The sequence below is a fragment of the Muntiacus reevesi genome, chromosome 3 (genome assembly GCF_963930625.1).
Source record: "Muntiacus reevesi chromosome 3, mMunRee1.1, whole genome shotgun sequence".
NCBI classification, from domain to species: Eukaryota; Metazoa; Chordata; class Mammalia; order Artiodactyla; family Cervidae; genus Muntiacus; species Muntiacus reevesi.
The window spans coordinates 235,696,272-235,721,161 of NC_089251.1; the positions used below are offsets into that span (position 1 = coordinate 235,696,272).

General features: G+C 32.9%; 1 protein-coding gene across 2 annotated transcripts in view; it reads left to right on the forward strand.

Annotated features, from left to right (window-relative positions):
- Positions 1–24,890, forward strand: part of PSMD14 (proteasome 26S subunit, non-ATPase 14) — a 99,367-nt gene that overhangs the window by 51,209 nt on the left and 23,268 nt on the right. For both annotated transcript variants that reach the window (XM_065931644.1, XM_065931643.1), the window contains 5 exons: positions 5,070–5,141; positions 5,369–5,488; positions 7,491–7,561; positions 8,550–8,700; positions 22,772–22,879. In XM_065931644.1, the coding sequence (XP_065787716.1) occupies positions 5,070–5,141; positions 5,369–5,488; positions 7,491–7,561; positions 8,550–8,700; positions 22,772–22,879 (522 nt within the window). The remainder of the gene's footprint in view (positions 1–5,069; positions 5,142–5,368; positions 5,489–7,490; positions 7,562–8,549; positions 8,701–22,771; positions 22,880–24,890) is intronic.

Here is a 24,890-nt window from a genome sequence, read left to right on the forward strand (position 1 = left end):
TACATGGGATTTCCCAGGCAAGCATACTGGAGTGGGCTGCCATTTCATTCTCCAGGGGATCTTCCCGACACAGGGATCAAACCCACGTCTCCTTCATTGCAGGTCAACTCTTTACTGATGGAACCACCAGGGAAGCAAGTGGTGAAGCAGGCATCTTTGCCTTGTTCCTCGTCTTAGAGGAAAAGTTTTCAGTTTTTCACCAACATGGGACATTATGTTCACTGTGGATTTTTAATCTATGAGTTTTATTGTGTTGAGGTAGAGTTCTTCTGTACCTAGTTTGTCAAGTGTTTTTATCATGAAAGAGTGTTGAATTTTGTCAGTTGCTTTTTCTGCATAGAAATGATCATTTATCCCCCCCCTTCATTTGCTTAATGTGGTATATTACATTGGTCAGTTTCTGTTTGTTGAACCATCCTTGCATTGCAAGTTTTAATCCCACTCAGTCATATATATAGATAGTCTTTTGAATATGCTCCTGTGTTCTATTAGTATTTTGTTAAGGATTTTTTCACTGATGTTTGTAAGAGATACTGGTCTGTCTTTAGTTTTCTTATCTTGTAGTGGTTTTGTCTGGTTTTGGTATTGGGGTAGTGTTGACCTCACAGCATGAATTAGGAAGTGTTCCCCTAACCAGTATTTTTATCATGGTTTTGGTTATGATTTGATTTGTTTTTAAATGTAAATCAGTTCTCTGGGTAGTAGTAATGTGATATGCAGAAAGAAATTTAATGTGAGATGTTTTCCATATTGAGTAGTTAAAAAAAAACGAGATAAAATAGACTGATTCTGTGGGAATAACTTTGAACTAAATGAAATGAAACTTTGTGGAACAATATAATAGTCCATCTAGTTTCAAGACAGGTAACCTGAATTTATTAATACCACTGGAACTGTCATAAAAATAAGCTCTAAAATCAGCTTCAGAGCTAAATATTTTATTAATAAGCTTGTTCAAATTTAAATTTTAAAACATATATAATTTAGTATGTGTACATTTTATTAGAACATAGAAAATGGGAAGTTGTAAACTTTCTAAGCATTTAATAAATTGAGTATAGCGATATCAAAACCTGACAAATTTAACAGAAAAAATAAAATGCCTGGTCAGTCTCACTTATGTAAAAATAATATACTAATATATAAAATAATATAAATAAACATATTTTTAGATGTGAACATAATAATAAAACTTGAACAATTTATCCTGGAAATGTAAAAGTGATTTACTACTAGGAAATCTATTGATGTAATACATCCCTGAAGAAAGGCAAGGTGGGTAAAACACAGTGGCCACTGTGGCTTGTTTTATAAAAAGAAACATATACATGAATTTCCATTTTAAACCACATATGAGAGACTTTTACTTCATTTATATGTTTTCATTACCAATATATTTGGTCTTAACTTATGTTGTTTGCTGTTTTTGTTTCATTCCCTTCTTGGTACTCTGATTTTTATTGTCAGTTTTGTCTTAGCTTTTTCTTCTCCAGTGATTTGGTAAGGTCTATATTCAAATTTAATGGTTATCATGGTTATTTTAAAGTTGTTCAAAAGACTCTTAAATCCATATTTATATACTAGTCTAAGTCAACACTTAAACACATCTCTTTTTTCCCCTTCTATATGTCAGATGGACTTTTGTATACTTTATTTCTCCCCATTGCTCTATATAGTTATTGGGTAGTATCTGTAGTTTTGAACCCTGGTTATTTGTATTTTTTAGATCTGTCTCTGTTTCTAACTGTCTTTCAGTAGTCTTAACAGATTGTTTTATATAATGGCTTCTCCATTTTTGATTTGTGGGGTCTCAACTGGATCATTTTCAAGAAGTTCTTTGAAGGAAGATTACTGGAATCATATTTTCTGAGCCCTTGTATATTTAGTAATATATTTGTAGGCTTTCAGACTTTTTTTTTTTTGACCAAGTATAATGCATTTGACTTCACAGAGTTTCTCTCTTAAAAGTCTGAAACTGTGCCATTTAATGTTGCGAAGAAATCCAAAGTCAACCTGAGTTGCATTTTTTCTTCAGGTTATTGAGTTTTCCTATTTCTGTGGTTTTAGAAATTATGCTTTATCTATGCAGTTAAGATTTACCTAAACTTTTACAAGCACTTTTCTTCATTGGTTATTGTCATTGACATTTAGTAGTACCAAAGTTGAGTTTTTTTTTATTCAAGAAATTTTTCTTTTGCTTTGTCTTAATTGTTGCTTTCCATTTCTTATTTTCTCCTTAGGATCAACTGTATTTCATAGCCTACATCTCCTTACTTTCTCTTTAACTATCATTATGTTTCTAATAGTTTTCATCTCTTAACTTTTTACTCTGCATTCTAAGACATTTTCTAAAGTTTATATTCTACATCACTGAATTAAATGTGTGATAGTGTTATTTTTATCCTTGTTTCCTCCAGTGTAATTTTAATTCTGCATTATTTTTCATGCTTTCACCTTGGTCTGACCTCCAATATTCTATTCCAAAGATAAGAAATCATGTTGTAATCTACTGATGCCAAATAGTTTTCTAGAAATTTGTTTATGATTCCTACTTGTAAATGACTTTCCTCTCCTTGAATTGTCTGAATGGTATTCCTCATGAGTGTTTGCTGGAAGGCAATGTAGGTAAGTTGTCCATAGCTCCACATTTTCTCAGCTCAGGTGATCTTTGACCTACAGCTGTACTGGCTCTTTCATAATTGTCTTAGCTTAGTTTCCAGAGTCTTTAATGGAGTTTTCTTCACCTTCATTTCCTGGTTGTGTGCTATTCTGAACAAGTGAGCATAATGATAGAAAAATGATAGCAGATATTCTTTGCTGCTGGAGATCCTTGACACATCCATCCCATAGACAGTGTTTACATAGACAGTGTCTTGCCAAGTTGTTTTGGGGGCAATTTGTTCTAACTAGAACAAGAAACAGAATAGCAGTGGAGGGGGCAGTAGAAGCTACTGGCTGCCCTCTCAGAACATAGCACCCATACAATAGAGAAACCAGCTGCCTGGTTTTCTGTTAGTGTGTTTCTGAATCAGAAGGCCATAGAGAGAAGCTGAGGATCTTTACATGTACTTGCATATGGCTTGTTCTCAGGCCCAGGGTAACTGGTGGGTATTTTTCTTTTCTGTTCTTTTGACTTGCACTACCTTAATTTGCTCATTCTTTTGTTTTTTCCCAACCATTTTTTACTGAGTTCCATGTGCCAGGCACTTTGCTAGGTACTGGATATTATATACTGTTGAACAGAACAGTGTTCTTTCATTGATGGGAGAAATAGTTTCTGAATTTTGTTGACAGTGCATTTTGGTGATGATGTCATGCTTTATTTCCCTATTCTTTTTCTTCTTTTTTTCTTAGTAAGTATTTTCTGGCAAGTTGAGAAAGGTTATATTAATAACTATAGCCTAAATACCAGTTTTAAATTCTTTTGTAGTGAGCATTTTTTAAGTTGCTCTGAATCAGAAAATAATTTTTATAAATATAATGTTCATTATCCTGATCTTAAAGTATTATTTCTCCCAAAACTTCTTGTGATGACTAATTTACTACTATCTTCTCTTTTTTCTTAAACTTTCTTAGTTTTCTTAGATGAATAAAATTGTCATATCAACAAAATTACCATGTTTTATATGATCTCAACAAATGTTTTGGCATTATAGCACTTTAGTTTACCTTAGAATTTTCATAACTAGTTAAAAGGCAAGCAGTAAAGCTGTATTAGGTGATAACAGATTGAAGAATTTGGTACTTTTTAAAATGTATTATCTGGTATTTATTTTTAAACATAATATTTGAAGGATTTTATTTTTCTCACCACTTTGTATATAAGCGAATAGAGGTAATTTTTATATGTGTTGCTTATATTTAGAGAAAAGGTATTCTGGAATTTTTTATACTCAGTGCTTCCAGTAAATATTACGAGCTTTTAAACAAAACAAAACAGAAAATCACAGAATTTGGCATATAAATAGACAAGAAGAAACATAAAGTACACAGAGACCTATAAGTGTGAAATGTAATGAATAAAGCAATTGTTTAATTTTAGTAATAAGCAAGGCCATAAAAGCAAGTTAGAGCATTGATTTACAGTTTAGATAACTAACATATTCATTAAATAATTGGTAACAGTTATTGTTAAGGAAAGGGGACTTTAAGCAAAACAGGACCTGGCAGTTAAAAGTACATGTCACTTTATTTTCCCAGAATCCTCAGTATTAAAAAAACAAGAAGCTTTCTGTATGCACTGATTGGGGCAGAATTAATTTTATAAGATTGTAGTCATATTGAGGGTAAGAACTATATGTAAATTACTTTGTGCTGCAGAATGTTATAGTAAAAAAAAGGTGTGGTGCTTTTGAGGAAGAAGACAAAATCTTTAGGGAGAAACATAGTATCTTCTTAGGCTGTAGTAAGATTAATAGTAATGTTTTCTTTAAAGGTAGTTGTCAGGATTTGGAAGTCTCTTCCATTAGCTACACCAGTCTCAGCCAGTTTGCTCACATCTGGGGCAGTTTTGTTAAATTTGATGTTGTGTAGGGTAAGGGAACAACTTCAGGTGAAGTGCAGAGCATGTTGTTTTCACAGCTCTTTCACCTAGGGATTAGAAGTCTTCTCCGCCCCCCTACTTCATCCCCATACCGAAGTATCGGCAGAGATCCCAAAGCCCCAATCTACATGCTGTCTTTAGCTGAAAATCATGCTCACAGAATTTACTGTTTGTGTTGGTTCTTCAGTTAATCATACTAGTCCAGCTGCAGTTTGCTTTCACACTGAGGTAAGAAACATAGCTAATTGGTGTATTGTATCTATTTTGTAGAGGAGGTGAGCTAGCATTGCTGAAAGATTCATGCAGTTACATCCATTGGAAACTTGCCTGAATGCTAAGTTTGATATTTTCTACAGGTTTGATATTTGCAAGCTTGTTTTGATTGTTTATGTTGTAGCTGAATAAAAGGATACTTAACATGTTTTCTCTAAACTCTTTTAAAATAATCATGTTTAAATAATGTGGGACTTTAATTTTGAACTCATAATTTCTATGTATTTGTAATGATTTCTATGCTTGTTTCTAGGGGCCACCTACAGATGCTCCTGCAGTGGACACAGCAGAACAAGTCTATATCTCTTCCCTGGCACTGTTAAAAGTAAGTGTTGAATGGAGTTACTGCTTTTACTGAGCTCTGCTGCTTTCTCTGTGTCTTTTACATTGAAATATTTTTCATAGTAACCCTCTCATACATAAACTTGTTTTACATAAACATGTATAAATAGAGTGGTTTTATTTCCACTGAAACACAATCAGGTTATTAATTAAAAGAGGGGTGTTCGAAGAGCTCAAAGGCTTTGTGTCTGTGTATCTTCCTCTTTACAGATGTTAAAACATGGTCGAGCTGGAGTTCCAATGGAGGTTATGGGTCTTATGCTTGGAGAATTTGTGGATGATTACACCGTCAGAGTGATCGATGTGTTTGCTATGCCACAATCAGGAACAGTGAGTACCTTTATGGTTGCCTGCTGCAAGTAAATGTGTTTCTTTTTTCTTTTCCTATGCAAAATAACTCATATTGTAATTTTCTTGATAGAAAAATTAATTATAAAGAATTAATAACAATAATTTTTAGACTGTATTGAGTTAAATCTTGTAGATGAATTATGAATTCCCTATAGGTCTACAGACTGAGTGATGCTAACATTTAATCCCTTTACTTGTTCTTTCAGCTTTAACTAGCATAGTGTACTGGATTTATGCTATTTTAATATGGTAGGATATTAGTTTGATTAGTTTGAATACTTAGTTCAAAAGTTTTCAGAGACTCAATTAAAGTTTTAAATCATGAACATTGTCTAGTCCTCATGTTTTGTTCTTACTGTTTTGAAATAGCACCCATTTAAAAATGTTCTATATATGGTGATATATGACTCTTAAGCTTTTCCTATTCAAAATGTTAAGTTTAAAAAAACCAGAAACCATGACAGACTTTAGTTCTTTTTGCCTGGGTGTGGTATTTTGTCATAGACTAAGCATACTGCATACTGATTGTGAAAGTCCTCTACCCATGGGAGTTTTTTGTGGGGTTGTTTTTTTTTTCCTGTTTTGTTTAATGCATTGGACTTGTAGATAGGTGTGTATTATGATTTTTAAAAAACTGGCCAAAACCAAAAACCATTTACTGACTTTCCAAAAAATAACACACATATTCTTCTCATCCATTTGCCTAAGAGAATATGTGTATTTATCTGATGAATGTCCTTATGTGGATATCTGTTATAGTAAAGGGTACTTAAGTTTTAATATCCTTTATTTCCTTGTAAATGTTTGTTTGATCATATAAAATAGAATATTTGATCTCTATGTTCACTCTGTGTAGTAGAATTGGAAAGTTTCTCTTCTAGCCCAAGAGTTAGCAAACTTTTTCTGTAAAGACATATGTCTCTGTCTCATATTCTTGTTTTTTTTTTAAACCACCCTTTAAAAATGTAAAAAAACATTCTTAGCCTGTAGGCAGCAGATTGCATACCCCTGTTCTTGAGGATGCACTCTCAATTAGAATTCAAAATACTGTTTGTTTTGGTGGGAAGAAGTGCTTATGTTAACTGGTTTGTTTAAGTAGATTAGACTTAAATTCCTGATGTTAGAGGGAAGCCTTGAGGGAGCTATAATGACAGTAATCTATCACTGGAGAGATGACATGAATGCCTTTAATTCTTACATGTCCTAAAATTTTCTTTTGGTTGAACTAGCAAAATAATGTAGCATTTAAAAGACTTGGTTACAGATTGTCTCTTGTGGGAAATTTTTTGAGAATGCTTTTGTATTTGAGGTAATATTTCAAATGTGTGTTATTTCCCACCAATTGCCTAATCTACCAAGAAGTCTTAAAAAAAGCACTGAACTTCCTCCCCTCCCAGCTCAGCCACCCAAAAAAACAAGCAAAAAGAACTCTTTAAATTGTTAAATTATTTTCCTTCCAGGGTCTTTACATTACTGAAGAAAAAAAAAAGAAAAAGACTTGAACTGTTGGTTATAACAATAGCCAAATAGTCATAGAACTTTGAATGAGATGGAAGGGACTTATTACCTATCAGTTATCAGAGGATGATTTTAGGAAGTATGCTTGTCTAGACAGATCTAAACAAGAAGCTATTGATTCACTAATGTGGTATTTCTTGTGTGGGTGTGTATTTGTGTGTGTACACGTTAGTCATGACTCTAAACTCTTAGAAAGCATCCTAAAAATTACCTTAACTCATTAACAGCAGTTTGGTACTTGACAGTTTTTTGGTACTTGGCAATTTAAAAAGTTTTATTGATGTATGATTTATAGTGAATGACATGGGTATCAAATATGGGTATCAAAATCTATTAACTTATTTTGGTATCCCCAAATAATGTACATAGGTTTCTTGGCAGTAGCTTTTTGTTCATTATCTTGTAATACAAATTTTTTTTATTGTTGTAGAAGCTAACCATTTTTTTATTCTTTCTAAACCAGGGCGTCAGTGTGGAGGCAGTTGATCCAGTGTTCCAAGCTAAAATGTTGGATATGTTGAAGCAGACAGGAAGGTAAATATTTCAAGTGATCATATAATGGAATAATGGGAAATATTTTCAGAAATATGTCTCGGAATTTTAGATGTTTATGAATATCATTCTTAGGAAAAAAAACCTGTGTTGTTAATGTGATAGTGTTACTCTTAGTGCTTACCTATCTAGTATCTCTTTCCTGTAGAGTCAAAGAAATTTGCTAGTCAGAAAAATGCCTCGTGTTAAAATTCTCAACCATTCCATAGTAAACTTGGACTGTAGCTTCCCTCTGTTTAGCATATGGAGTTACTCTCTAGTCACTTATAATTGAAAGAGCTTGTATGTTCCAAAATTCAAGAGTTGCAGCTAAATAAAATTCTGAATATTGAATTATATTTGTAGTCATATCAAGTTTTACAGACAGGGAAAGTAGAATTCAAATATTGTTCAGGTTTTTTACCCCAGATTAAATCTCTCAATAGTTGTCATTCTCTTGCTCAGATTCTTCTACTGTGGAAAAAACTTCAAAATTAATGTTAGCAAAAGGCTCAGCAGCTGGGCAGAACAGTGCAAATTGGTTTTTGACTGAGTTCCTAGTTCTCTTGCTGGTTTAATTGATATTTAATCCTTTCACAACAGTGGATCCTGGTGTCCATTGTTAAAAATGTACTCTGCCTGAAAAATTCAACTCCCAGAGCTAAGGAGTTAAAGAGTAGATATTTACTTGATTGCTGAAAGGGTAAAAACTGGCTCTGAGAAAGTGTGGTAACAAGGTGAAAAACTGAAAGCCTTATCTACCACTGCTAATGTGCATCTCTTAATGATAGCACTCCTTTGTCACACTTATTCATTTCCATGTTTTCTGGGTAATATGGTGTATGATTTCAGTGTTTCTAATGGTGTTTTTTCACACCTGTGTGTTTTTCATCTCTTCCTAATTTATACCCTGTTAGTGTGTTGTTTCTTTTCATATCATAAATGTATTACTTGTTCTATTCTGAACAGCTAAATGCCCTCTTTGTTTCAGGCCTGAGATGGTTGTTGGTTGGTATCACAGTCACCCTGGCTTTGGTTGTTGGCTTTCTGGTGTGGATATCAACACTCAGCAGAGCTTTGAAGCCTTGTCGGAGAGAGCTGTGGCAGTGGTTGTGGATCCCATTCAGAGTGTAAAAGGAAAGGTAGAGTGGATTCTGTCTTTATTAGCATCTCCTGCCACATTCTGTTTACAGATACATTAAATAAAAATCTATTTTGTTTAAAGCTTTTCTTAATTACAGAATGAAACCCTGGTCTCTTTACTTAAAAAAACAACCAAACAAAAAACTTACAAGTCAATAAATGTGTCTTGGTATTATTACTAGCAATTTAACTATTTAGAGATTTGTTTCTTCTTTAATCAGTCATAAGTGTTTATCTTTAAATAATTTTATTTCATAGATTTAAGAATGTTAAATCATACTGAAAGCCTGCTTTTCACATTTTATTAATATTTTCATAAACATTTCTCTACCTTTTATTTTAAAATGATAAATTTGGGATTGGCACAATGTTTACCAAATCTAGTTTAATAACTCTGTTTTGCAGACATTGTACAGGGCATATTCTGGAATTGTATGTTCCAAATATTTTAGACAATGAAAACTTGCCCCAAGCACTTGGTATCAACCGTTTGCATTTTGGGAGTGAGGACAGAGATGAATGATTAGATATACTAAATGATTCTGAAAAGAGATTAACTTGCAAAGCATATTGGGTTATATTTGTTCTTGTTGAAATCTTTTGTTCTTGTTTAGTTCTTTTTTCCTTTTTTCTTTTCTTTTTTCCTTCTTCTTTTTTTTGTTCGTTCGTTTTTTTTTTTTTCCCCCTTCTTTTTCTTTCTTACTAGCCCCATATGCCATTTTCCTATTTCCTGCCTCATGACAGCAGGGAGCAGCTCTATTATCACCTTCACAGAGCTGTCTGCAAATGTGAGAGGCAATTCGATTTTGCTCAACCACAGGGAGAGTGGATTAGAAAAACTACAGAACATACAGAAATTGGCTAGGTGGTTACTGCTTTAAAATACTGCTGAGGTGTCTTGTTTGAGCATGTACTTCCATTGTAGTGTAGAATAATTGTTAAAATAAAATCACAATACGTTTATGGAATCCTTCTTATGCAACTTTTACAAATAATTTTTGGAGCACTTAAAAATAAATATTAGCTTGCTATCTATGAGACCTGGAGTTTGATAGTAATGCAGATTACATTTACATCTGCTCACCAGCTCAAACAAACTAAATATGGTTGTTAAAACATGGGAGTTTTTTTCTGTCATGAATTTGAAGTTGAACAATTTTTGGCATTATATTACTATGATGAATAAAAATTGAGGTCTTCTCTAAATCATGATACTATTAGATGTGATTTAGCTTTTCAGAGGCAGAAACTAGCCACAAAAATAATAATAGAAACTGATAGTACGCAGGTCTGACTGGTTGACTTCTGAGGCTTGCTATATACCTGTATTTCAACTTATTTACTTTCTTTTTCTATTAAATGTGTTGTTTTTTAACTGATATAGATAAAAGGAATTGAAAATCCTTGAATTTTGTTAGTTTTATGAATTATAATACAGTATAGTATTTCTTAAGTTTAATTCTCTGATAATTAAGATACCTTTTAAAAAAGTAACCCATAAGTAACTCACTTAAGTAATAATTATTTTAGAAATATAACTATCTGATTAAATTTCCCCCCCACAACACTTATAAATAATAACTGAAACTTAAATTTAAATATAATTAGAATTCTGTTTTGTAATTTTAGTGTGACTTTTTATGATACTTAACTTGTGATAGTGGCTAGTTTGTAAAGGAAAATATAAAGTTAAATACAATGAAAGAAAGCATTTTCAAAATAGAATGTAAGTAAATGAATATGTGTTTTGGTTATCTTGTTTAAAGTATTTTAAATGGCAGCTTTAGTTTCCAAACCTAGTTTAGGTATTATATAATAGTGAAGTTTGCATTGTTTGTTTCTAATTAAGCATAACTCATGTTAAAAGAGTGCATTCATTAAAAAATGCACTTGTATCACATGACAGTTGTAATGTGGTAAAATGTAGTGTTTTAAAATGTATATCAAAGACTACTTTATGGAATTACATGTATCACTGTCTAGTTTTATATGTCTTGAAAAAATATTTTTGGAAAAAATTTAGTATTAGCATCTATCATTATTTCACATCACTTGTTGTACCTAACATATATATATTGATGCAATTATATTACCTCAAATAAGGATCTAGTTCTTTGTCAATAATTTAACTTCATTTATAAGGTACCTGAGTTTGGTTATCATTTATAATTCTCTCAATGTCTCAAAACTATGAATTAAATTAAGTTTTAGTAAATCCATGACCAGAGTGTTCTAGTTAAATCAATAAATTTAAGAATATAAACTTAAAAAAAAATAATAACATAGGACTCGCCCTTCCCCTTCTCTGTATAAGATTTAGCAAAACTGTTAAAATGATTAGATCAAGAGTTAAAAAATGACAGTCTATGTATAAATGATTTAAGTTGGGTCTCTGTTCTTTTAATACTTCTTTACTGTATATTTTTATCTTTTAATTTTTGTAAGTCCTAGTATCATCACCCTGATTTTGAGTGATTAGGTAAAAATGGATTCTTTCTTTGTAATCTCAATCCATAAAGTTTGATTTCCTTTTATTATTTCATTTTTTTCCTTGACTCTATATGAATTTCTTGTTATGTACCAGGTATTGTGGTAATAACCATATGAATTTAACTCATTTATTCTTTTTGGTAATTCTGGAAATAGACTCTATTGTTCTGTCAATAAAAGAGTAAAAAAAATTTATATTCAGAGAGATCACTTTGCCCCAAATCATCCTATTATGTAATAAACAGCAGAACAAGAATAAGAATCTAGGTCTATGAAAGTAAAGAACTCAAGCTGTTTACTGACTCTTTAATATGAACAATGTAATCAGAATCACTTGGGAATGGAAAATTAGTACCAAAGTCATTGCAAGGCCTTTTCTTCATTTACATTGGTAGATGTCATTCTCTTCAGCGTAAGTCAGAGGAAGGAACTGTACATTTTCTCAGAGTTCTCAATAGTTCTGTGTGCTATTTTTAGTAGGTATTATATATTAATTGATTTTCTTATATAGTATTTTTCTATTAATTAAAAACAGTTTAGGCAGACTCATGTTTGTCAGCTTTTGTGACATCCCTAACCAGCATAAACAATAAAATGTACTATATGATAAATAATCCATATCTCTGTATATTGTGTAAGCCTGCAAGTATTTTTAAATGATACAGGTGAAAAATCAATGATAATAACATTTGTAATTTAAATGGAGTATAAGCTTATAGAAATTACCAGTGAGTTCTTCTCTAAATTTACCAGTGAAATAATTTTTAGGATTCTCCTTTAGTTTACTTATAATGAAAACACATATGAAAACGTTTTAAACTTCAGTTTTCAAGAGGCGTGGTGGCAGCCTCTTGCTTAATGTTTTGTTATCCTGTATATTCAGCCTACAACTGGACTCGATGAATTTAGAAGTAAATTCAGCTTGTAATATCACTATACTTCTTCATTAGGGCAAAAAGAATAATCACTTTGTGCAAAGTCAAAACTAGACTACAACTACTTTTTTTGAGAACTAATTTTCTTGACAGGATCCCTGTCAATAAAATGTTCAGATGTTACCTGCTGACTCCAAGCAATCTTTGTATCTATTCCCTATTTTGAAAGCATTAAAAAAAAAAATCACTGAAACCCCTTTATCCCAAATAAATCTTCACACTGGCTGGACTTTCTTGAAGATTTTTTGTTTACTTTGATTGGAAATATCCAATGGGCTTCTGAAAATGTGGTGTTTTATCTGGTTTCAGATCAACTCATCATCAGATACTTCTTAAGTGTACCTGATATGCTTATTTGCTAATGATTTTGAGGTATGAAATAAATAAAAAATGGTCTTAGCGTCTTTGAGAAGTCATACATATTTAGTGTCACTAGTAAGCCAGGTAACATTCTGCCAATTATATGCTGGTAATCCTACACTGCATACTGATATAATTAATACAAACTAGCTATACTATACTGCTTTGTTTCTGTAACTAAGTATTGAATTGGTTGCTAGTGACAAATAATTCAACTAATACTTAGAACCTTTTATGTATCGACATGCAATAAAATAGTACTTGTGTAGCAAACATAGTAAATGCAAATTAAATGAAATGTAGGCAGAAATCAGTGTAAGCTGCACAGAGTAAATGAAACTTGGACCAAATTTTAAGGACATTACTTAGAAAAAAGGAGCTTGTACTTTATGCGGAAAATGTAGAAATGATACCATTCAGAGTGGTTCTTTGTTCATTCTTTTCTCGCAGAATGATGTTAGAATATTTCTCAGAATTATATTAGAATATAAAATGAATAGTTCTTGTTGTTGTTTTTTAATCAGTGTTTTACAAAAAAGTTAGGGCTTTGAAGAGTAGAAACAAAGGAGGAAAGAATTAGGGAATGAATAAGAGCTTACTTTTTATTTTCAGATATCTAGAAGGTTATGTCTTTTTCAAGGTAAGGGGGGAAATAGTTTACTTATCCAAGAAATTTTCTATTAGAAAGTTTTAAGATGGTGGAGATTTTAAACTGTTCAATAATAGTTTTGTTTCTTATTATTAAAAATTATATTTCATAAAGGCTGAGGATAAGTAGAGCACAGGCTTTGGGGTCAAGTCTGCATTAGAATTCAGTTTTAACACTTTTTTTATAGCATGACCTTGAGTATGTTATCTAATACTCTTGAGGTTCAGTTTTCTCATCTGTAAAACAGGGATTTTAGTAACTATCTCATAGTGTTATGAATATTGTGGAGTGATGTATAGTATATACACACTGCGCACATGCATGTAGAAGATGTGCAATAAATGTCGCTTCACTATTCTAAAGATTAAAATAATTGATACTTAAAAGGAAAACCAACTAGCATATTTTTAAAAATAGAATCTGAATATTTTTGAAAATTTTAAGAATAAGTGTATAAATTAATTACTAATTTGCTCACTTTAGGAAGGTGAAGGTAACAGCTACAAAAGAAATGAAAAAGTTCCCTTTTTATATTTTGTACATTCAGACTAATTTAGGAATAGTCATCTAATTCAGCTGATGTTTTTATTGGGCACTTATTGCTTTTCCAACATATTTCTCTGGGGCATGCTGATGAAAAAGAATGTGAATATATTATGTTAAAATTCTGACCTTTGAGGTAATTGATGTGATTAAAATCATTTTGTGTTTTATTCATCTGTCTATGGACTCCCCCAGTGGCTCAGTGGTAAAGAATTCGCCTTCAGGGCAGGAACTGCAGGAGATGGGGGTTCTATCCCTGAGTTGGGAAGATCCCCTGGAGGAGGGCATGGCAACCCATTCCAGTATTCTTGCCTGGAGAATCCCATGGACAGTGGAGCCTGATGGGGTACAGTCTGTAGGGTTGCCAAGAGTCAATCACGAATGAAATGACTTCACACACACACACACACACACACACACACACACACACACACACACACACACACACACACACACACACACACACACACACACACACCCCACCACCACCGTGGTACACACGCGCGCGCGCACACACACACACACACACACACACACACACACACACACACACCCCACCACCACCGTCTCACACACAAGATTGGAGCTTCTTTTAAGGGAGAAATTTTTCCTTATCCTGAAATTCATGCATTGTTTGCAAAAAATAGTTTTTTTCATAAGTGGTCAGTGGTCAACTATTACCAATTCTGACTTAACATGTAAGAAAACTGCAGCTAATTTTGTGAGATTTAGGAAGTAGTTTGTATATGTTAGTGATGATAGAGTTGTGTTTTAAATGAGTGAAACATGAGATTGACAAGGTCAGTGAGCCAGTGTTTCATAGACATTAGCCTTGATAAATCTGAATTTTGTGTAATCAGAGCTAGAGTTCAAGTTTGTCATGTCATTTGTCTTTTAAAGCTAGTGGACTATATTTAGCTATTATTCATAAGATTTTCTTTTCATCAGCATCCCATAAAAGTTAATTTCAGAGCTGAATAGTCCCTATCTTGAATTTTGTATACACACACACCTTTTCTTTGCCTAGTTTTCCAGGCTGAAAGAGAAAAATAGAAAATAGGACACATAAAAATTCTATTTCTATTCCTAATATAGCTTTGTGAGCATACTCATCCAACTCTTAGAACAAGTTTAGTTACTATATTATCTTTTGTTTGTGCCCTGTTTTTCACTCTTAGTATCAATTTGAAGTTTTATAACATTCAGATATAATCTGTGAGGATGTCTTAAGAAAATATTTTAGGTGTTAGTGTGCATATACTATTCCTGCTAGACTTAATGGTTTATAACACTAATTTATCTATATAATGAGAAATTGTCAGTTAAGAATGTTAAAGCAATTTTATGTTTAAAATTCTAAGTATAAATCTGATATACAACTAACAGTTCCTAAGTGTCATTCTTTTAATTTCAAACTTCCGTATTAATAATACAATTTGTGGGCAAATTTATTGTTGTTTAGTAATTCTGTGCATTTGAGTGATAAGAAATCTGCTTCAAATTAGTTTGAATTCAACTGTTTCTGTAAAAATGCAGGAAAACCTTTAAAACAATGTCCCATTATCTATAAAAATATTATTTATTGGCTTTTTGCCTCTTGAATGCTTTTCTATCTTCAATGGAATGAACCTTGGTCATTCATTCTACAGACATTGGTCGATCATACTGTGTGCCAGGCATGCCGTGGACACACAGGGCACTAAGATCTACTCCCTGTTTTAATGCCAGTGTTGTACCAGAAAATGGAACCTGTAACTTTATAGAAAAGGTCTTTTCATAGCCCGTGTATATTAGTTGCTTAATTTCATACTCAAATGGTTTGACATTGACCCTTGTTAATTGTGACGATGTTTCTGAGCCTAGGACTTGCTTTTGTCTGCTTTAGCATGTTGTTATCTCTGTAATTTACTCTGGAGGGTAGAATTGACTATGGTTGTAGATTTTCTTCTAAGTCATAATTGATCATTATTCTAATAATCAGTGGTTATTCTTAGACTACTAGTAAGCTTTTCAATTGATGCCTGCTGCCACTTTTTGTATTCCAAATAGCTTTTCTGTATACAGTTTTTATTCCTAATTAAACACAAATCAAAGGGGAATGGACCTGGCGGTCTAGTGGTTAAAACTCGATGCTTCCATTGCAGAGTGTGCGGGTTCCATCCCTGGTCAGGAAACTAAGATCCTGTATGCCATGCAGTGTGGCCAAAAAAAAACCCAACAACCAAAAATGCTTTCTTGGAGCTTTTCAGTTTAATAGATAATCTATTAAATCTTTTCTGTACTATATGCATTAGGGATCCCAAGAACTCTGTTGGGGAATGGATATTTGGTGGCATATAAAACACAAACCTTGCTGGGAAGTAACTGAATCTAAGAGTGGTCTTTTTTTTTTTGCTTTTGTGTTAGGATAACTGTTCCATCAGATAACTTGGTGATGAAGACTACTGGCTTTGGCACCCTGTGTATGTACAGATGATAGTGGTGTCACTTACTGGTTGTCATCTCATTTAATTTATTCAAGTCCTTGGAGCCTCAGTTTCCTTATCCATAAATTAAGAATATCAATGCCTACCTCTTGGTTGTTGAGTATTAGTGTAATTTCTATGCAATATTTAAGTAATAAGCCCAGTAAAAATATGTAAAAAGGATACATACCAAAGTAATTGAGTTTTACATTTTTTTTCCTATGAAAATGACTGTACCTTTTGAGAAATGGCAGTTTGAAGGCTGTATTTGTGGGTTTTTTTTTTTTTTTTTTTTTTGAAGGTGATGTTAAAGCACAAGAAATGTATATAAATCCTTTATTTCCTTATCCCCTCCCTACTACCTTTCTAACGTGGGTGAGCCCTAGCTTTTAGTCTCTGGAGCCTTTTATTCCTTTACTTTATGTGGAACTGTCAATAAACATACTAATTGTGCTGCTTTCTTTTGTCTACTAAACAGCAGTCTGAAATCACTTATCCTTTTTGTATTGACTGACAGGGTAGCCACCAATAGATTTGGTAATCGTAAGTTTGTTACCCAACCAGTGACCCAGAGATGCTGGTCTCTTGTAGCTCATTAATAGTCCCTAAGGAATTCAGTTTTTAATTTCACTGTTTATTAGTCACTTCTAATTCTAGAAATACCTATCCTAGAGGAATACCAAAATTCTAGGCACATTGTCTTTTTTTTTTTTTTAATATTTAGTGTAGCTGTTACATTTTTTATTTAGAAGTTTTCCTAGGGGAATATGTCTTAAACTCTAACACTGTACTGCAGTAGCAATATTCTGCATAGTTTACTGTGTCAGTTTGAGTGCTCCAAGAATCAAATGCCAGGATAGGATTTGGTCTCTGCAAGAGATTTATTTGGGGAAACACCTTTAGTGGATAAAAGGGAGACTCTTCAGACAGCAGTACAGGTCTGACTGTGTGGAAGGAGAAAGGGAAGGAAGGATTGAGTAGGAAGAGCATCATACTGCATGCAGCATATGCCTAAGAAAGTTTCAGCCAGGCTGTTGGGGAGTCCTTGAGACTGTTGTCCTTTAGAAGGAGCCCTTATTTGGTAGGACTGGCTATGTTCGTAGTACCTTTAGTGTGCCCAGTCATTGACTGGGAATAGCCCTAGGGAGATGTGTCCTGGGGAACCCCCAGAGGATGCAAAAGTATAGCATCTGGAGTTTGTGAGTCAGCTATGCTCTCTGCAGTAGGTTCTACTGAAAGGAGATCCAGGCTGGGCAAGTCCATGACTGCCACAGTTAGTAGCACTAAGAACCATAGTGGTAGGTACACAAATATTGTTTTATTTAATTTTATCAAATGGTATCATTCATGAGCACATGGTGACACTGAGCAGTCAAATAGCAGTTAACTTAGCTCACTTAATTCACAGGTGATAGAACCAGAGTTCTAACTTAGGCAGGTTTCTGACTCCACAGTGTCTTAAGCATTTAAATACCTATACCATACTGAGTACATGCATAGACTATAAAAATTCTGCTAAACTTTATTTCGTGACTTAACTATATTCTTTTTAGAAAGTTTCATGAATCTAAAAATGTCTAATTACCTTTCACCATACTAGTTTCCAGAGATCGATTTGTTTTCATTAAAGTATATATATTCAGAGCTGTGGCTTTACTGTTTGAATTTTGATGCATGTCTTCACTTGTCAAAAAAAAGTACATTATGCTAGTTACACTCCATCCCCCTTTTCTCCCAATATATTGAAGTTGTACTACAAATCTCTAGCTACAATAAGCAATTCTCCAAGGATGAAGAAAGAAAATGTACATACACACAGGAATTTCTTTTCCAAAACTAAAATTGACGTTTTATAAATAATTTCCGTGTTGCAAAGTTGAGACTAAGAAATCACAGCAATTCAGTGATATGCATTTGGCATGAGTCAGTTTTAGTTCTTAGTGCCTTTCATTGGAAATGGCATAAAATGTAAGATTTCTTTGAATTTTTTATGCTGTGGGCTTACAAGAGACATAAGATGTTTTTCTCTTATAGATGTCTGGCAGTGCATGGCAGCAGAAGTAACGAAATGGTCACAAACCCCAGCAGTACTTCCCAAGTCACATGCATCCTTAATTTTTAAAGAATCTAGAAACAACCTAAGCAGTTGATAACAGGTCATTTCTAGGTGATAAAGGATATTTGATATGGGGTGTTGCTTTTCTTTCCACACCTAGCATTTTTATAGTCATTTAGAGACCTACTTTACATGGTGGTGGGTTTATATGTGTTTAAATATGTAACTTAACTGGTAATTGAATTGTAACTCTTTTCTTCTTTTCTTGATGTTTGACATTGATTTTGAGGTCTGAATTTTTTTTTTCAAGCTTTTTTCCCCTGGCTCATTTTATATATAAACACTTCCCATAGTCATTGACTTCAAAATAAGGGCAGTTGGGAATGCCAAATGCAGCTACTGTTGAGAAAACAAAAGAGAGAAGGAGAGAAACTGTGGATTATAGTATGTACTGCCAGAAGTACTTATGTATTTTTCTTTCAGACACCTTTGTATTAAATAATTTTACAAGCTTTACTTAAAAAATAGTCTCCTTTGAATGTAAAAATTGGGAAACTATAGATTGATGCTTTAGAAATTTAGTCTCTCTTTCAGTGACCTAATAGTTGATATGAAAACATGAATTTAAAAATAAATAGCATATTGGCTAAACTGTACTATACTCATGAAAGAAGCCAAAAAATTATGGATTAAACTGAATCTGGAAATAATTACAGTTTTATGTCCTAAACCAGATTCATTTTTAAAATGAAATGATAGGTCCTTGACCCTTGGGTGTGCTAGGAATAAATATGGAACACGGTATTGTTTTTAAAACTATTTTGCTTTTATAAGCTAAGACAGATGTACAAAAAAGATGCAGTTTTTATTTTGTATTGGCAGCTTCCAAATATTTAGTATCTATTTCCAAGAGTTGCAATTAGTAAAGCTACCATGGTACTGAAATCTGCACATCCCACAAGCTAATTATATTTGCAAGGTCAGAGTGAATACATATTTTCAGAAAAATAAAGGGTTATATAAATATGTGTCTTCTACTTGGCTGTTATATCACAGTTTGTTGATCTGGAGTATAATGTGTACAATTCACAAATTTGTCTGATAACAGAAAGTGGTGTGTGATTGTGTTTATTTTACTAACCAGTATATTCACAGCAATCACTTCCAAATATCTCTCCAGTAAAGATGTGTTAATTACAAAACAGACAAGGTCTTCTATTATATTAAAGCTACTAACAAGAAGACAGCAGGAATCACACATGTAAATAGCATCATCAACCCCTATTTTAGTCCTCTGTTTTGATCTGTGAGTTGCGCATAGACCAAAGGTGCTATTAAAGACTGAGTGTATGAAATAGGCAGCATTATATGAACAAAATTTATTCAACAAGAAAACAGACCTTTAACATGAATTTAACAAGCCTGAGAAATTATAAACTATCATATGCTGCAGATTCATGCAGTGATAATAAACAAAAAAGGAAAGTAAGAGGTTTCCCTAAGCTAGCCAAACTGCTAATGGTTTTGTTATAAGCTGTCTACTGTTGCAGTGACCTCTGAAAAGTCTCAAGGCACTTGTACCAGAAAAAATTAAGTGGTCAGGCTGGTGAACAGAGATTCAATGTGCGTAGGACTGTAGCATGGAAAGGAATTATGAAAGTCTAGCCTCAGATTCCTGAAAATATATGTCATACTTTGGCTTGGAAGTTTTTGTTGGTACGTATTAAAGAGAGTTTTTGGGCAAAGTTTTTTGGCTAAATTACTTTTTGGATTTATAAGCTTTTAACATAGGCTGAACTGGTTTAATGTATATATACATTAAAAAATACCATTCAGAAAATTAATATAGCTCGAAAAAATGGATTTTGCCCCTGCCCCCCTCCCATACCTTAATTAATCCTAGGGGGTTCTTTGTTCAGTATATTGTGTCTAAGATTTCCATCCTCAGCCATGGGATGACCACTTTGCTGTCATTCTGTTGCATCATGCTATAAATACATAAACATGGAGAAACGCTTCAGCTTATACACACCTCCAAGTGCTCACTAGGGCTTTTTCTTGAATCTTTGTGTGGCATAATTAACACCTTCTTCACCCATTGCTCATTAGTGCACTGGACATTAATGAGTCTATTTTGATAGTAGTTCTGAAGGAGAAACTTACTTATTCTCACAGTGCAAAAAGCAATTATAAAATTGTATAGAAATTAAAATGTAGACTATATTGCCGTATTTATATTTTTATTGCATACTAAATCTAATTTTAGTCTGCAGGTTGTTGAACATGTTAGTTTCCTTAAGACAGTTGCTATAGTGATGGCAGCAAATTCCTTTGATCTTGGTGTAGTTATTCATTTTCCATTGGCTATCATATTGTCAGTCAGAAATTGTCAGTCTAAGCATTTAATTTCACATAGGTTGGAACAGTGTATTAAATTCTTGAATTTTTCTCTTAATTTTAAAAAGAATTAAAAAATTTCAATTTCAGATTGTTTTTAACTGGTCACAATATCTATTTAACTGGTATTTCCATTTCCTTCTTATGAAGTTTCATGCCTGTTTATAATATTCCAGAGAAATATTAGAGACTTTTTCCTGTAAAATACCTGGTTTGTTGCTTTGGTTTCAAGGCATTTTATATAAAAATGCATCTTGTGATAAATAATGGAATTTTCATAGTTTTGTAGGAGTGTTATTTTTCTATAAATTGTACCGAAATCTTTAAATGGAGTCAAATTATTTTAAAAAACAATTGGACCAAAGCAATGCTCTGCTCTTAAACATTTACTGCTATTGGTTAGGGAGTCAATTCTTAATTTTGTATTTATCTAAGTTGCGCTTCTGCCTGTCAGAATAGCCTCTTTTCCCTTCTTTGGCCTACATTTTATCTTATTTTTATGTGCTTTTTAGTAGAAAATGTTAGAAAATTTTACTTTGATATGTTTTTAAACAACTGACAGATAATATCCGATTAAAGCATGCTTGATAGTAGTACTTATTATTGCTTTATGAAAAATATGATTAAAAAAATTAAGTGTAAGCAAGAGGTATAAACCTAGGCCATATTTATTTATACATAAATGTGAACATTAAGGCTGAATTGCAGTTATTGTATAAAAAGAAAAAAGTTTTCACAAACTTTTAAATCATGCATGTTCTGGGGATACTAGGTTTTATTTTAAGGCAAGAAGAATCTTTGGGGAAATTCAAACTGTTAGAAATAAAAGCAAAAGGCGAGGTTGATTATTTATTTATTTATTTATTTGGCTGCTGGAATAGACGGAGGTCTTAGATTGGGTCGCTTGTCAGAGTGCTTTGATCTAAGTTTGTATTTCTACCTTCATGGCAGCTTTTTAGAAAGAGTGACTCTTTCGGTCTAGTTCTTGTCATATAGCATTTCGTAATATACTTTCTTGAATTTTCAGACCTCATTACATTGCAGTTGACTTATTTTGTAATTTTTTTTTTTTTACTTAATATCCTCAAACAATAATTATACAAATAAGAAACAGTCTAGTTGACAACAGCTTTTGAAACATTGATAAATCTCAGTTGTTCAGCACCTTGAAAGGCAAACCTAGAAATACTATTGTATCCTGCTTTAAGATATTTTTATATGAGGAATGTATTGAGTTTATTCTCTAGGTGATTGATTTACGTTCTCTAAAAGAGACATGTATCTTGAGATCCCAGGTTCTTTGCATAAAGCTGAACAATATTTAAAACCTTTAACAAGTTCTTTTAAATCCATGATAATGAACAGAGAAAAGCATTCAGATAATAGGTGATTCTTGCTAAATCTCTTATTGTATAAGAGCTAATTGGTGATTTGTATCGTATCAGGATTGGAAGTTTTTCTCTACAAAAATATTGAATCCAGCCAGCAAAAAGAGAATACCTATCATTCGTTTACTTTGAACTTAGAACTGTATCATTCTGTACCATGTTCCTAACTTAAAGCATAGATGACCTTGGTTTTCTTGTATTGTGCCTCTTATTCTTGAGAGTGGTTTGGACATTTAAGGCCATCAGACAAGGTATAAAGTTTTTTATAGTCACAAGAAATAGAAGGTATCTGACTAGAAGAGAATACGTGGAGCACCTGCCTTGCTGGTTGTAATTTTGTTGTCATTTCAAGTATTGCGGTAGTACAATTGATGTGACAGGGCTGGGCTTTCGATGTGGTCCCTTAGCTTGTGCTCACTTTCAGTTTCAGTTTCTCTTTGTCATTCATTTTGATTAGGTAAAATTTAGGTGACAGACATGCACACCAATGAAGGCTGTTTGGTATAAGTTTAGTAATGACGTGTTTCAATAATAAAGATGCAAAGTTAATATTTTCCTTTACTGCTTCATGAAAATTGCAATAATTGGCGTCACCTTACATTACAAGATAGAGGGTGGTGTGCTGATGGCACAGTCAGCAGGGGTTCTTTTTTATTAATATTATAATTAAATGATTTTCTGGAAATAGGCCAGAAACAGATGCAAGTTGATCATGCCTTGTCCACTGTTGCTTGGCATCATCACTTGCTTTTTAAAAAAGAAATGACCTGACACCTTGTTTTTACAGGTTGTTATCGATGCCTTCAGATTGATCAATGCTAATATGATGGTCTTAGGACATGAACCAAGACAAACAACCTCAAATCTGGGTCACCTAAACAAACCATCTATTCAGGTAATGCCTGTATTTGATTATGTGTTAAAACTGTTTCACATTTTAAAAGCCTGTTATAAATGACCAGTTTAAGATCCAATACTTAGTCTTTTAATTTGTTTTGCAATTAATTTTTCTTGTTTTTTAAAATATTATGAATATTAAAATATTATGAAAATAGTGTTGAAAAAGTTAGATTTGTTGTATATGAGTCTGTTTTAGTGATGTTTTTAAACTTCGCTAACATAGTTTGAGGACATCCTTTTGGGGGGCAGAGTAGATCCTTAACCTTGAGAGTACCTTACAGTTTTGTTGCTTAATAGTGTAGTAAAGGGCTGATGGGGTTTAAGTGGAGTGTGTTAGGTATCATAGTACCATTATTGATTGGTTAGTAAACTTTTCTCTTAGTACCTAGTGGTAAATTGCTGTATACTTTAAGGAGTTCCCAGAAGCAGTTCCTAAATAGTACTAAATATTTCTTTCTTTTTTTTTTTTGCCTAATCCCTCGTTTTAAAACAATTCATATAAGACACAGCTACATACTGCTTTTGATTAGTTTGTATCTTGTTCTTTCTAGTGATGTCAGCCACATTATTAAAGTTATTTAGACACTTAATATCCTCCTGAGTGATTAGTGTTTTCTTTGTATCATTCACATACCTCATTGTTTTTACACAAATCTTTATTGTCTGCAAAAATTATTTTAATATGTTTTTAAATGCACCACAACCTGTGTCTGTATAGTTAATTGCTTCTCTGAAGATTAATTAAAAGGACACAAATACCATGTTTGGTTAAATAGAACACACAGGACAGAGACATTATAGTAGCTATTGCTGCTCCACTTCTGAAGCCTTGCTCTGAGATGTGGTTGTCTTTGGGGAGTTGTGGTTTTGACAGCCGTGGTTAAGCTTGGCTATACTTCGATAACTTTATACTTTCAGATGCTTAGTTTTCAGCAGTCACTCATTTGAAGCCTTCATCAGAGTGAAAAATTTTTTTTCCCAAAGGATTGAGGTGTGTTGCTTTTGAAAAAATTATTTTAGATGTCAGCGAAAACTACACATACAATGAGTATGAAATAAGCTACTAGTGTTTTTGATTGAGTACAGACAAGCCCATGCTTGCATGTTACAAGAGAATATATTATTGGACCAGTTTAGCCTGTGATAATGACCTTTCTTGTAAACCCCCATAGTATCATACTGCTTCATTATTTTTTGCAAAAGGTTAAGTAGCATCTCACAGTCTAAGATCATTGTGATTACTGCATAGTGTGTGTCTGCCAGAAGTTTCTACTAATTGCAAGTCAACAGCCACCTGTTGCAGATATTGTCTTTTAAATTTAAATGCTGCTGTTTAACCTTAAAAAATTGAGTGTAATTAAATAATTAAATCTCGTTCTTTTTACATCAGTCTAGTTTGTATTTTTTTACCTGATAATCTGTAATTTAAGGTGAACCTTATGAAGCTTTCCAAACTGAAGTTAAAGGGATCTGTGTATATAATAGCTATAGCATCATTGTTTTTCATTTCTTCTTAGTTTGTTTTGCCTTCCAATTAAAATCTGTAAATATATTTATTTCACAGTTTATATAGCACCCATCAGGAAAATATCTATCTGGGTGCTTTGCAGTTTTGAGACAATTCCAGTGCTAAAACACTCAAATGGGATCAAGCCAAAAAGTGACAGAACAAGGGCACACCTTAATACAATTTCTTGGTTTTCTAAGACAAGGTAGAAGGAAGGCAACCTAGAAGAACTTGACGTGAATGGTGATATTCATAATAGAATCTTAAGATGTTTTGCCAGAATCTGTACCTCAGGGATCAGAAACCTTTCAGAAAGGCCATGCCTCTTATTTTGGAGGAAAATTAGTTTGTGTTTAGAGGGATCTTGTTCCTAAACCAACTTATAAGTAGTAGGAATAGGAACCTGACAGGTACCGTCAGCCCTCAGGCTGATGTTTGCTAATGCTTTTGCTAATGCTTTGCTGATTTTTTTACTATCATACTTAAAGTAGGGGGGAAT